General features: G+C 40.6%; 1 protein-coding gene across 1 annotated transcript in view; it reads right to left on the bottom strand.

The window, feature by feature from the left end:
* Positions 1 to 9870, bottom strand: part of LOC101083640 (cytochrome b5 type B) — a 37721-nt gene extending 27851 nt beyond the window's left edge. Inside the window, exon 1 of the mRNA XM_006941673.5 lies at positions 9605 to 9870. Coding sequence (XP_006941735.1) covers positions 9605 to 9766 — 162 coding nt within the window. The 5' untranslated portion in view covers positions 9767 to 9870. The remainder of the gene's footprint in view (positions 1 to 9604) is intronic.
* Positions 9871 to 13052: the final 3182 nt, after the last annotated feature.

The raw sequence follows: 13052 nt of genomic DNA, 5'->3' as shown, positions 1-13052 counted from the left end.
ACTACACAGCAATGAAGATCACAAACTTTCAAAAGGGATGAAACAATGACTGGGATCCATTCATTTCTCTCTCAATCCAGCAATAATCAAGTGAAATACTTCAAAGATACAAAGGAAATTTTGTGAAGTCCTCTGGTGAAGGATTTTAGTCAGTTCATTTGTCCAAAGAATCTTCCTTAAGTTCATTTCCTATGTATTACTGAAAAGAGGACAGAAAACTTATGTTGTAATACACGAAAGAGAGAGAACAAATTACTAACAGAAAATGCACTTCTAGGGCACCTGGGTGGCTCAGTCAGTTAAGTGTCCGACCTTTGGTTTCAGCTCAGGTCATTATCTCGCGTTTTCATGGGTTCAAGCCCTGCGCTGGGCTCTGTGCTGACAGTGCAGAGCCTGGATGGGATTCTCTCACTCTCTCCCTCTCTCTCTGCTCCTCCCCTACTCATGCTGTCTCTGTCTCTGTCTCTGTCTCTCTCTCAAAGTAAATAAACTTAAAAAAAAATTTTTTTTTAATGTTTATTTTTTTGAAAGAGAGAGACAGAGTGCAAGAGGGGGAGGGGCAGAGAGAGAGAGAGACACAGAATCTGAACCAGGCTCCAGGATCTGAGTTGTCAGCACAGAGCCTGACGCGGGGCTTGAAACCATGAACCATGAGATCATGACCTGAGCTGAAGCTGGACACTCAACCGACTGAGCCACCCAGGCGCCCCAAAAAACTTTTAAAAAATAAAAAAGTAAAGAAAATGCACTTCCGGATTACTAATTCTATGCAAAGGATGTAGGACAGATGGTAGAAAAGAAGAGAATGGGAATAATGACAGTAATGGAATAAAAATCATGATGGGAAGAAATTACACAAATTCTCTGTGAGTGGAAATCCCTTAATGATGTCATAAAAATGTAACAATAGGGATATGCTAAGGACCACCTGACCAGAAGCATTAAGATTTCAGAAGCTGCAAAATCAGGCCAGGTGATGAGAAGAAGGACCTCTAGCCAAAAGATCCAAATAAGATGTGGAGGCTGAGATTTTGGAGAGGACAATAACCAGTTTCTGAACAACAGTCTAACAGTGCAGAGAAACAGGATAGACCTGAATGGTGAACAGGGGGAAATGGTGCCGGTCTACAGCATTTGGATTAGAAAGAACCTAGTAAGGCAGAGGTGCCATCCAGGAGAGACTAACTTGATGGTTGCCAGAAAGGGTGTAACCCTGGCAGTCACCACTACCCAGGGTCCAAATTTCAGGTCTGCAGATCCAAACATAACTTATCCACACTAGAATAAATCTCACTGCTACAGATTCTCAAAATTCCTTAGGTATCTTCATAATATTCGTTTATTACGATTGCAATTATTTATTTGATGTCTTTGTTCATCTGTTAGACTATAATCTCCATAAGAAAAAGAACCATGGTGGGGCGCCTGGGTGGTTCAGTTGGTTCAGCATCTGACTTCAGCTCAGGTCATGATCTCACGGTTTGTGAGTTCGAGCCCCACGTCCCCATGTCAGGCTCCGTGCTGACAGCTCAGGGCCTGGAGCCTGCTTCGGACTCTGTGTCTCCCTCTCTCTCTGCTCCTCCCCTGCTCACAATCTGTCTCTCTCTCAAAAATAAATAAAAATTAAAAAAAAATTTTTAATAAAAAAAAAAAGAAAAGGGACCATGGTTGTCTTTTTCATGGCTGTATTCTAGAACATTGGATGCCTGGAACACAGTGATATCTAGAGAGCCCTCACTCTGTCCTCCTTCCCTCCCATTTCCCCTCTCCCCCTCTCCTCCTCTGGGGCATGTATGCCACACCATGCCCACAGGCAAACGAATAAATGAAAGTCCATTTGTTCATCCAGGGCATCTCACCTGGACAGTGCTAGAGATTAAATTCTGCCTCATTTGATTTCTAGCTTTCCCTAGGACTAACCACTTGAAACTACTCAAGGAAAGAAAAGTATTCTTCCTATAGATTTGTTCATTTCATAAGTTAGAGGACAACCAAATTGTACTTTCTTTTAACCAATTCTGGTAAGAATTGGTATTAGTCAGGCTCTGAAGCTTTCAGGGATACCCTCAGTACCCTGCTGTCACCCCAAGCCTGCATTCTCAGTCTTTAAGGCAAGATTACTCTCTACCTTGTGTGACAATTACCTGTGCACAGATCTCATTCTCCCTTACAAGTCCAAGACATCATTTTTTTTTTAAGTTTATTTATTTTGAGAGAGAGAGAGAGAGAGAGAGAGAGAGAGAGAAACCCAAGCAGGCTCCGCCCATCACTGAAGCCCGTTGTCATGGGGCTCAAACCCACGAACTATGAGATCATGACCTGAGCCAAAATCAAGAGTCAGATGTTCAACCGAACGAATCAACCAGGTGCCCCCAGGTCCAAGACATCTAATTCACCTTTACAACTTCAGAGCATCTGCCACTTAGCACCCAAAAGATGCTGCAAGGAAGAAATACATTTTATTATTTTTTTAAATAAGTTTACTGTTAATAAAAATAACCTCAATCAACCAACCAATGGTCCTTAACATTCAACTCTTTATACCAGGCACCATAAGTCTTCATATGCAATATCTGTATTAATTGTCCTAACTCTGTGCAGTAGGTACTGTTATCTCTATCTTACAGATGGGAAAGGGCCTTTGCAGAGCTATTTGCCCACAGTTACACAACTATTAGGTAAAGCACAAAACTGAACCAGACACTTGGCCCCCAAAGCCAGCATCCAGACATTACAATTATATTTCATATACACAAAGAACAAAATTTCCTTTAAAAAAACAAAAAACAAAAAAACACTGTTACGAAAATGAAAAGGCAAAATACAGATGGGGAGAAAAAAGTCATGATACGTATAAGGTTAACCCTTACACGATGTGGGGGTTGGGGTGCTGTCAAACCCCATCCCCCACACAGCTGAAAATCTGTATATAATTTTGGACTCTCCAAATACTTAACTACTAATAGCCTACTGTTCACCAGAAGCTTTACCAATAAGATAGTCAATTAACACATAATCTGTATGTTATATGTATTATACACTGTGTTCTTACAATAACATAAACTAGAGAAAAGAAAGTGTATTAAGAAGATCATGGGGTGCCTGGTTGGCTCAGTCAGTAGAGCTTGTGACTCTTGATCTCAGGGTCATGAGTTCAAGACCCACACTGGGCATGCAGCCTACTTCAAAAAAAAAAAAAAAAGATCATAAGAGAAATTACTGTACATATATATAAAAAAAAAACCAACCATGTGTAAATGGACCCATGCAATTCAAATCCGTTATTCAAAGGTCAACTGTATCTGAAAGGACTTGCATCCAGAATGTATGAAGAATGTTTTTAAGTCAATAAGAAAACAATCCAATTATAAATGGGCAAGATTGAACAGACACCTTACAAAAACCCATACAAATGGCCAATCACACCATGATGACACTCAACATCATTAGTCATCAAGGAAATGTAAGTTAAAACCACAAATTCTATACTAGCACACACCCATTAGAATGGTTAAAGTAAAATGACAAATACCATGTGTCAATGAGGGTGTGGAGAAACTGGAAAATTCATACATTGCTGGTGGGAATATAAAGTGATATAGACAGTTTGAGAAAAGGCCTGACGTTGCTTAAAAAGTTAAAAAAAAAAAAAAAAAAAAAAGTATGACCCAGCAATCTCACTTTTTATTTAACCAAGAGGAAAGAAAATACGTGTCCACACAAAGCCTGGTACATGAACTCTCACAGCAGTTTTATTCACAATAGCCAAAAAATGGAAACAACCCAAATTTCAATCAACAGGTGAACAGATAAATTTCAGTACAATCATACAATGAAATGAACACATAAAATTAAGATAAAAAGCAATAAATAGGAACTGCTGATACAGAAGAAAAACACAGACATGTGAAGCCAAAGACACTAGACACAAAAAAGTGATACCACTGTTCTAGAATGTTAGAAATCAAATCAATGGTTGTACAAGAACAGAGTGACAGATACATTCTATATACTGTGATGGTGATTTCACAGGCGAGACATTTGTCAAAACTCACTGAACTCTACATATAAAATCTGTACATTTTTTATAATGGTTATTCATTCTTGAGAGAGAGGGAGAGAGGGAGAGAGGGAGAGAGGGAGAGAGGGAGAGAGGGAGAGAGAGAGGATGAGCAGGGAGGGGCAGAGGGAGAGAAGGACACAGAATCCAAAACAGGATCCAAGCTCTGAGCTGTCAGCACAGAGCCCGATGCAGGGCTTGAACTCACAAGCCGTGAGATCATGACCTGAACCAAAGTTGGATGCTTAAACGACTGAGCCACCCAGAAGCCCCTATATTCTGTAATTTTATTCTATGTACATTCGATCTCCTTCCCTTAGGAGAGGGGGAAAAAAAACCTAGAAAAATATTAATAACCCAAATGTTCATCAATAGGAGACTGCTTAAACAAATTCTAATCCATACAACAAATTCTATAAATAGGGAAGTATTCCAGGAAGGGATATGTAAAGATTCTGAAGATTTACACTTAAGTGAGAAAGGCAAAGCACAGATCAATGAGGTTGTTATGTTAGCTTTGGGGTAAAAAGAGTGGGAGTGACCACATTTACTTTTGCTTGTATACGCAAAACAAAACTCTGGAAGGATACACAAACAACGGTAGTTAAATTTAAGAGGCAGTAGAACTGGGCAGATGGAAAGAAGGCTTTTTTCACAGTGTACCTGTATACCCTATTTAAAAAAAAAAATTACCTGGGCACCAGAAAAAGGTACCTGCTCTAAACTTCCCTTTATCACATTCCCAATCATTCCAAATTAGATCTAAAATGTGAAAGAAGGTAGCATAAAACAGACCTAATTCCATACTCAGCAGCCTGAGGCAAATCCTGATGTAATAGGCATACACAGATCAGGGGTGCCCCGGGTGGCTCAGTCGGTTGAGCGTCTGACTTCAGTTCAGGTCATGACCTCACGGTTCGTGGGTTTGAGCTCTGTGTTGGGCTCTGTGCTGACAGCTCAGAGCCTGGAGCCTCCTTCAGATTCTGTGTCTCCTCTCTCTGCCCCTCCCCAACTCACTCTGTCTCTCAAAAATAAATAAATGTAAAAAAAACACACACATACACAAAAACCCAGATCAATTAATAGATACTATAATTTCGTTAAGGAATACTACGATTGGGGCATCCAGCTGGCTCCGTTGGAGCATGCGTCTCAAACTATAATTCTATTTCCCTATTTATTTGTACATATTTGTATATATTGGTATATGCACAGAAGATGTAGAACAATTCAAACAAATTCTTGGAATTGAAAGTTTTACTTTCTTCCATTCTGTGTTGCTTTTCCCTCCAACCTTTTCTTGACTTCTTGGCCAAAATCATCTACTTGAAAAATAAAGTGCTTTCTTGTTGGGATGAGCACTGGGTGTTGTATATAAGCCAGTTTGACAATAAATTACAGTAAAAGAAAAAGAAAAACAAAGTGCTTTAATGTCACCCCCATCTTAAAAGGCTTCAGTGGTTTTCCAATACATTTAGGATCAAATTCTACCTACCCTGCCTGGCCCGGCTCCCACCCACCTCCCTGGCCGTTCTTGCCCTTCATTCACTACCCCAATGGCCACAGCTGCTTTGGGTCCCACTGACGGACCAAACTCTCACTTGCCTCTGCAAATACTGTGGGAATGCTCTTTTCTCTAGTCTTCCCAACTAGTTCCTTCTCCTCAGCTCAGTTACCTCACAGAAGTCACCTCACAGAAGCTTTCCAGAAAGCTCTTTTTAAAGTACATCTCCCCACCACCCCCCATTTTCTTTCTCAACTCCTATTTGGTTTCCTTCAAAGAAATCACCATCATTGAACGTTTGTCTCCTTTTGTTTTGTCTCCCGTGGAAGAGGAGCTTCAAGAGGACAGAAACATGTTTACTTTTATATGCCACCAGGACCTAGTACCACAGCACCTGACAGTCAGCACCTACACTGTGGAACGAGTAAGATGCTATCCCATCTGTAGGCAAGTCCTAAGGTAGTATTCCCACTCATGACCATGGTCACTAAAAAATACATACAAAACCTCAAAATATCACAATGTATTATTTTAAGTTATTCTTTTCAGTAATGGTTATTTATACATAAGACAATGGCGCCCAAACTTTTCTTACCTGTGATACACGGTACGAAAATTAGAACACTGACTGAAACCAAGGCTCACAAAATCACACTGACCCTTGCGAAGGGAGTTGTACTTTGTTATTTTCTAGCCCAAGTCATAAGACAGTATAACCATTTTTCTGTGACTTTTCTATACTACTAAACAGCGCAAAGACAGATGTGTACTACTGCAAGGTTCTGGGTTTTCATTAATGATTTCAATAAGTCAAACCCATACCACTAATTCAAAAATGCAAAATTAATGTTAGGGGAAGGATAATTCAATTACATTACCAATTCTAAATCATCACATTCAAACTCCAGAATAACATTATAAACATATTCATTAAAAAAAAAAAAAAAAGCAACCTACAGACACAGGATATTCAGATTAGGGACCTCTTTCTAAGGAGAAGCCCCGAAGTATTTCAATTATAAGAAGGATGAGAGCTGATACAGGTCCTCCCACCTCATCTAATAGCAATCCTATTCTTCCAGACCTGCAGGCCAAAAACTTTGGTGCCATCTTTGACTTCTCTCACTCCTCAAATCCATTGCATCATCAAATCCTATTGGCTCTACCATCAAAACACATCCCAAATCTGATACTTCTCACCATCCCCCATTGCCACCAGCCTGGTGCAAGCTACCACCCCTTGCCCAAATTACTACAATAGCCTCCTTCCTAACTGGACTCCTCAATGTGGCTTTTGCCCTCCTTCAGTCTCTTCTAAACATTGCAGAGGGATACTGTTAAACCATGAAGTCACATCATGTCACTCCTCTGCTCCAGTTTGAGTTCCTCTCCTAAAAGTCAAAATCTTTCATGAAGCCTACAGAGCTGTACTTGATCTGCCCTCACCTGATCATGCAGACCTCATCTACTACTCTCCAGCCACTACAGCCTCCCCTCACTTGTCCTCCCAACACTAGACATACTCCCAGCTCAAGGCCTTGGAACTTGCTCCCTCTGCCACTCCCACTCTTCCTGCAGATATCCACATGGCTAGCTCCCTTAAACTTCCTTCTGGCCTTTACTCTAGTCATTCTCTTAATAAAACCAACTCTGGCCATCATACCTAAAATTTCAACCCCTCACCCTCACACCTTCATTCCATATACATCCACAGTCCTCTTCTCTGCTTTATTTTTCTTCTTAGAACCTACCACTACCTAACACAGCATACATTGTATTTACTCTGCTTATTGTCCACTCCCCATCGACTAATCTGCACGAGGGCATAAATAGGGCATATCCACTGCTGTCTCCTCAGCACCTACAACAGTATCTGGCACATAACAGACACCTGATAAATATCTGAATCAGAAAATAAATGAATGAACAGGCTTGGAATGAGCAAGATAATAGGAACAGAGAAGACAGATCAGGTAAGTAAGAAGAGTTAATTGCAGGTAAAGATCTGTGGCTCAAACTTCACCTGTGATGTTTCTGGCTCCATCAACATGTGGGAACCCGGTCAGCAGCCACTACTCAAGGTTGAACTAATGTTCAATCTTGAACTAACATCCACTACAAGCACTGAATGCTTCTTCAAGTTCATTATGTATTCTAAGTCAATCAAGAAGAAATTTGGGAGAGGAGCACTTGGCTGGCTCAGTCAGAGGAGCACACGACTCTTGGTCTTGGGGTGGTGCATTTGAGCCCCATGCTGGGTGTGGAGATTACATACATAATACATAATGAGAAATTTGGGGGAAATGAAACCACACCTACCGTTATGAATTATGTTTTAACACGCTACCACCCACAACTGAAACTTACAATGAGGCATATGCCTAAGGACCTAAGGCCAGAATTTTGAAGTAATGCTATGTAGACAAGAGAAATCAAGGGATCTATCTAAACCAGATTCTGCCACTAATCAAATGTATGACTAAAATCTCTGTGAACCTGTTTCCCACCCTGTTAACATAAGGATCACTACATCCAAGTCACTCTCAACTAGTCATCCAAGGATGAAGTAATGGGAAAGTACTTTTAAAGTACTGTTTTAAAAGCATAAAAGGCCATACCCCATACAAATACAAGTTACTAAATTCTAAGATGTTAACTTACTGGCCATTAAGAAGAAGATTTATTAAAAACAACGTCCTTTTGGGAAACTTCACATTTCAAAACTTTTTATAGATTTATAAATCAGGATGTAGGGGCATCTGGGTGGCTCAGTTAGTTAAGCAACTGACTGTGGCTCATGTCATGCTCTCACAGTTTGTGGGTTCGAGCCCCACAGCAGGCTCTATACTGTCAGCTCAGAGCCTGGAGTCTGCTTTGGATTCTGTTAAAAAAAATTTTTTTTAATTAAATAAATAATCAGGATTTAGTGATTTCTCCCCTAGGCTCCAAATTAAGAAAATATATATTTTACTAGCATATTTGCTTCACAAAAACAACTAACAGAAATGAAGTTTTTCTCAGTTACAACAAGGTTATACTGCACAAGAATTTCCAAGGAATTAACCGCAAGATTATTAATCTATTACTCAACATGATACACATCAAAAATATATATATGTTAATATGTATATGTATATATATATATATATATATATATATATATATATATAAATACCTCAAAGTGTCAAGGATTGGGGTGGGAGCAATGACTGCCAAGGAGCAAGAGAGAACTTTTTAGGATGATGGAAATGCTCTGTCTTAATTGGGATTTTGATCACATGGGTGAATGCATTTGTCAAAACTCATCAAACTGTACATTTTAAATGGGCACATATTGTATGTCAATTACACCTCAATAAAGTTAGATACATTAAAAGTCTATCCTATTCCCTTAAACTAAAAAAAAAAAAAAAAAAAAAAAAAAAAAAAAATCACTCAGTTGCACCATGGTCTCAAGAACTTGCATAATGAGATCTATTGCAACAGGTTTGAAGATTTAACAAAGAGGATGTCAATGGCCAAAAGAGTCAACTCATGACCTTCCGGCCTCAGGGTTAATTCAAATTAGAAAAAAAATAAAAGCAGCATAATCAGGGGGTAAAAATGTCAGCTTCTTATAAAAACCAAAAATGCTATTAGTTAGGAAGACACAGCGGAAGTAGCACAGGTTTGGAGCCCTTCAAACCTAGGTTAGAATGGTTATAGGCTGTTAAGCGTGTGACCTTGAGAGCCCTCAGTCTGGAGGCTCAGTTTCCCTTTCTGTAAAATGGGAATAATGATGGCTTAAGAGTTTGTCCTAGGGCACAGTTAAGTGCTCAGTGTATGATATGCAATTCATGATACTTATGAAGACCGGAATTTAGCGCTGGCATGCAGATCTAAGACCCCTCGGTTTTCGTCTAGGGGAATCGTGGCCACTTATCGCCCTCCGCCAGGCTTCATTTCCCTCCTATACATATCCACCCTGCTGCTTCTCTAGTCCAGACCGCCCCTCTCCCGTGCAGTTCCCAGGGCCTGCGCCCCACCTCCCGGGCCCCCACCTCGTTAAGGAAACGGGTGATATCGTAGACTCGCCCGTGGATCACCAGCCATATCTCCTTCATGGAGTTGTGCTTCGCCACCTCCTCCAATCGATAATAGGTGACGGAGGTCTCGACCCCTTGCCCTTTCCCATCGTTGCCGCTTGCTTCCACAGTCGCCATTGGGCCTGAGACACCTCTTCTCCACCACTAACCCGGTTTCCAAAGCTAACTTCCTCGAGGCGGGCCCTGAGCTCAGCTCTCCCCGGCTTCCGTAACCAGGGCCGTCGGTGGGCTCCTGGCAACAGCCAATCATGCTCCCGGATAGTTCCTGGTTCGTTTTCTTTTCACCAATGAAACAACGGATTCAGGTTCAAGTTCCACCCACCTCTCGCCCGATCCTTGGAGCGTAGGCCTGGTTCGAGGTCCGACTAACCAATCAGAATCGTCCATCCCTCCAATCTCACCAATCACATGCAGAGATTTTGCAAAGACGCCTAACGGAGACGGATAGACAGGTGTTAAGCAAGGGAGGTTTCACCTTCACTCCGCGTTGCCGCCTGCACAGTGTGGGAAGAGGAGGCAGAGTCTCCATTTTCCTGTTTCTTTCCCCTTCCCTTCCTTTCGCCGTGGACCTCTTGAGTCACACGAAGCTTGTTTTCCCCCACCTCTTGCGCGGCTTGTATTTCAGGGCGGGTTTACATCTTTGTTTGCAGTCTTCAGACTGTGATCTGTTGTTGCCCGTCTAAGTCTCATTTTCCTAACCAATAAAACGAGCAAGATAACCTCATCCCTGCAGAGAAGTTTGGCCGATTAAGTGAGGGAGTGTATCTCTACAGCGCTTGACACAGTAATCAAAACATAAATAACAGCAGTGCTAGAAAAAAGGAGGGGGGGCATATAATTGGCCTAAGGTCATGGACAGGTAGGGTATGGCGTATCCCAAGTTTCTGACAGTACTGAGAATCTGATTTTGTTATACATCAATTATATCTTAAAGTTGGGAAAGGAGATCTGATTTTTTTTTAAACGTTTGTTTATTTTTGAGAGAGAGAAAAAGAGAAGGAACAAGCGGAGGAGGGGCAGAGAGACAGAGGAAGACGCAGAATCCAAAGCAGGCTCAGCGCTGTCAGGGCAAACCCTGACATGGGGCTCGAACCCATGAACCGTGGGATCACCAGAACTGAAGTCGGAAGCTTTACGACTGAGCCACCCAGGCGCCCAGGGGATCTGAATTTTAAACAAATTATTTGGTGATCAGAACATAGCTATGCTATTTTCGTTCCCGTGTGTTATAAAATGAAATTCACCTCAACTGTTCCCAGCTAGAGGTCCCAGCATTTTGGAGTTCCAGCCTGGTTGATGTGCATTATCCTTAACTACTCTTTTTTAACTGCCATGACAACTGACATGTAATGTCAGTTTCATCATGTCACTCTCCCAGACTCTCCACAATCCATCTCAACCTCTTTTACTAATATTTTCCACCATTCCTTTTATAAGACTTGTGTGCCAGCCACTGACTCCTAAATCTGCTGGTAAGAAAACCATTTCTGTGATTAGACCAGATCCACCCACCTTCTTCCTTCCAAAGCCTACTCACTTTGAATTCCTGGGATTCTTTTTCACAAATTCTCCTGCCATTCCAAGCTCCAGTGGTCCCATCTCTTTACAGTACCTCAACATATTACTATTTCAGGAATCCCCTGTATCTGTAAATTTTAACTTCCCATAGTTACCTCCCAAATGAGACTGAATCATGAGAGAAATCCCATATGACTCAGGCTATTCCACAAACTACATTCTAATATTTACATTCATTTCAGAGATATTTACTGAACATTTACTGTGCCACAAGTACTGTGATAGGCTCTGTGACAGTAAGATAACATAAGAAACAAGCCTTTCGAAAGAAACAAAAATATTTACGTCTACATAAATTTATCATGGCAGGAGGAATTAGGATCACAATTTAGCTCATGACCTGAGCTAAAATCAAGAGTTGGACACTTAATCAACAGAGCCACCCAGTTGCCACAAAGTGTTTTTTAAATTAATATTTAAATTTCCATTTTAGAATTTCAAACAGGTGCATTGAAAGAATAATAAAATGAACTCCCACGTACTTTTAACTTAGATCTACTAATTGTTAATATTTTTCCATATGTGATTTCTTCCATATCAAATAATGTTAATAATGTTGTTGTTAATAATGTTAGACCAAAAATAAATAAATAAATAATGTTAGACCATTTCAGAACAAGTTGCAGATGATATGACCCTTTACCTTCAAATAATTATGTATCTCCTAAGAATAAGAATGTACTCTTACGTAACCCTAGTATGATTTTCAAATTCAGGGAATTAATATTCATACAAATCCTGGATCATGTATTGTATTTACTTATGTCTCCTTAGTGTCCTTGAATCAGGTACATTTCTTCAGTCTCTTACTTTGAAAACATTGACTTTAAATTTTAAAAATTATTTTAGAGAGACAGCGAGAGCAGGGGAGGGGGCAGAGGGAAAGAGCAAGAATTTTAAGCAGACACCATGCTCAGTGCAGAACCCAATGTTGGGCTCGACCCCACAACCCTGGGATCATGACCTGGGCCAAAACCCAAGAGTCAGATGCTCAATCAACTGAGCCACCCAGGCACCCCAAGACACTGACATATTTTGCAAGTATGACCTGAGATTGAATTGGATTCAGAAAAATATTGTGGCCTAAATGTATTGATTATAAGTTCATATTCAAAATTACCATGTGTTAGCCAGAAAGTCCAGCTTGGAAGCCCTGCCCCTGCCACTCACAAACTTAGTAATATTAGGCAGCTTTCTTGATCTCTTTTTTTCCCAAGTGAATACCCAACTGTTCCAACACCATTTGGTGAAAACATAATTCCCCAATGAATTGTTTTCCTGTCTTTCTTGAAAGTGGCTTGTCCATATAAGTGTGGGTCTTTAACTGAACTTTCTAGTCCGTTCCAGTGATTTGTCTGTCCTAATGCCAATTCCACACTGTCTTGATTACTATAGTTTTGTAGTAAGACTTGTAAATCCTTCAGTTTTGCTCTTATTTTTCAAAATTGTTTCTGCTATTTAAAAAAAAATTTTTTTTTTCAACGTTTATTTATTTTTGGGACAGAGAGAGACAGAGCATGAACGGGGGAGGAGCAGAGAGAGAGGGAGACACAGAATCGGAAACAGGCTCCAGGCTCTGAGCCATCAGCCCAGAGCCTGATGCGGGTGTTTCTGCTATTTTAAATCTTATGTATTTCCATATAAATTTTAAAATCAGTTTGTTGAATCAAGTAAAAAGTTAATGTCACCAGTGATAAATCATGTTGATAGCATGGTATGTGATGAGGAGACCACTTTATCACCATGACATTCTTCCCAAAAACCCATAACCGCAGTGTAAGCATGGGAAAAACATTAGGCAAGCCCAAATTGAGGGGCATTCAAC

The sequence above is a fragment of the Felis catus genome, chromosome E2 (assembly GCF_018350175.1).
Source record: "Felis catus isolate Fca126 chromosome E2, F.catus_Fca126_mat1.0, whole genome shotgun sequence".
In the NCBI taxonomy this organism is placed as follows: domain Eukaryota; kingdom Metazoa; phylum Chordata; class Mammalia; order Carnivora; family Felidae; genus Felis; species Felis catus.
The sequence above is the reverse complement of the archived record's forward strand: the minus strand, read 5'-3'. Positions and strand labels throughout refer to the sequence as shown.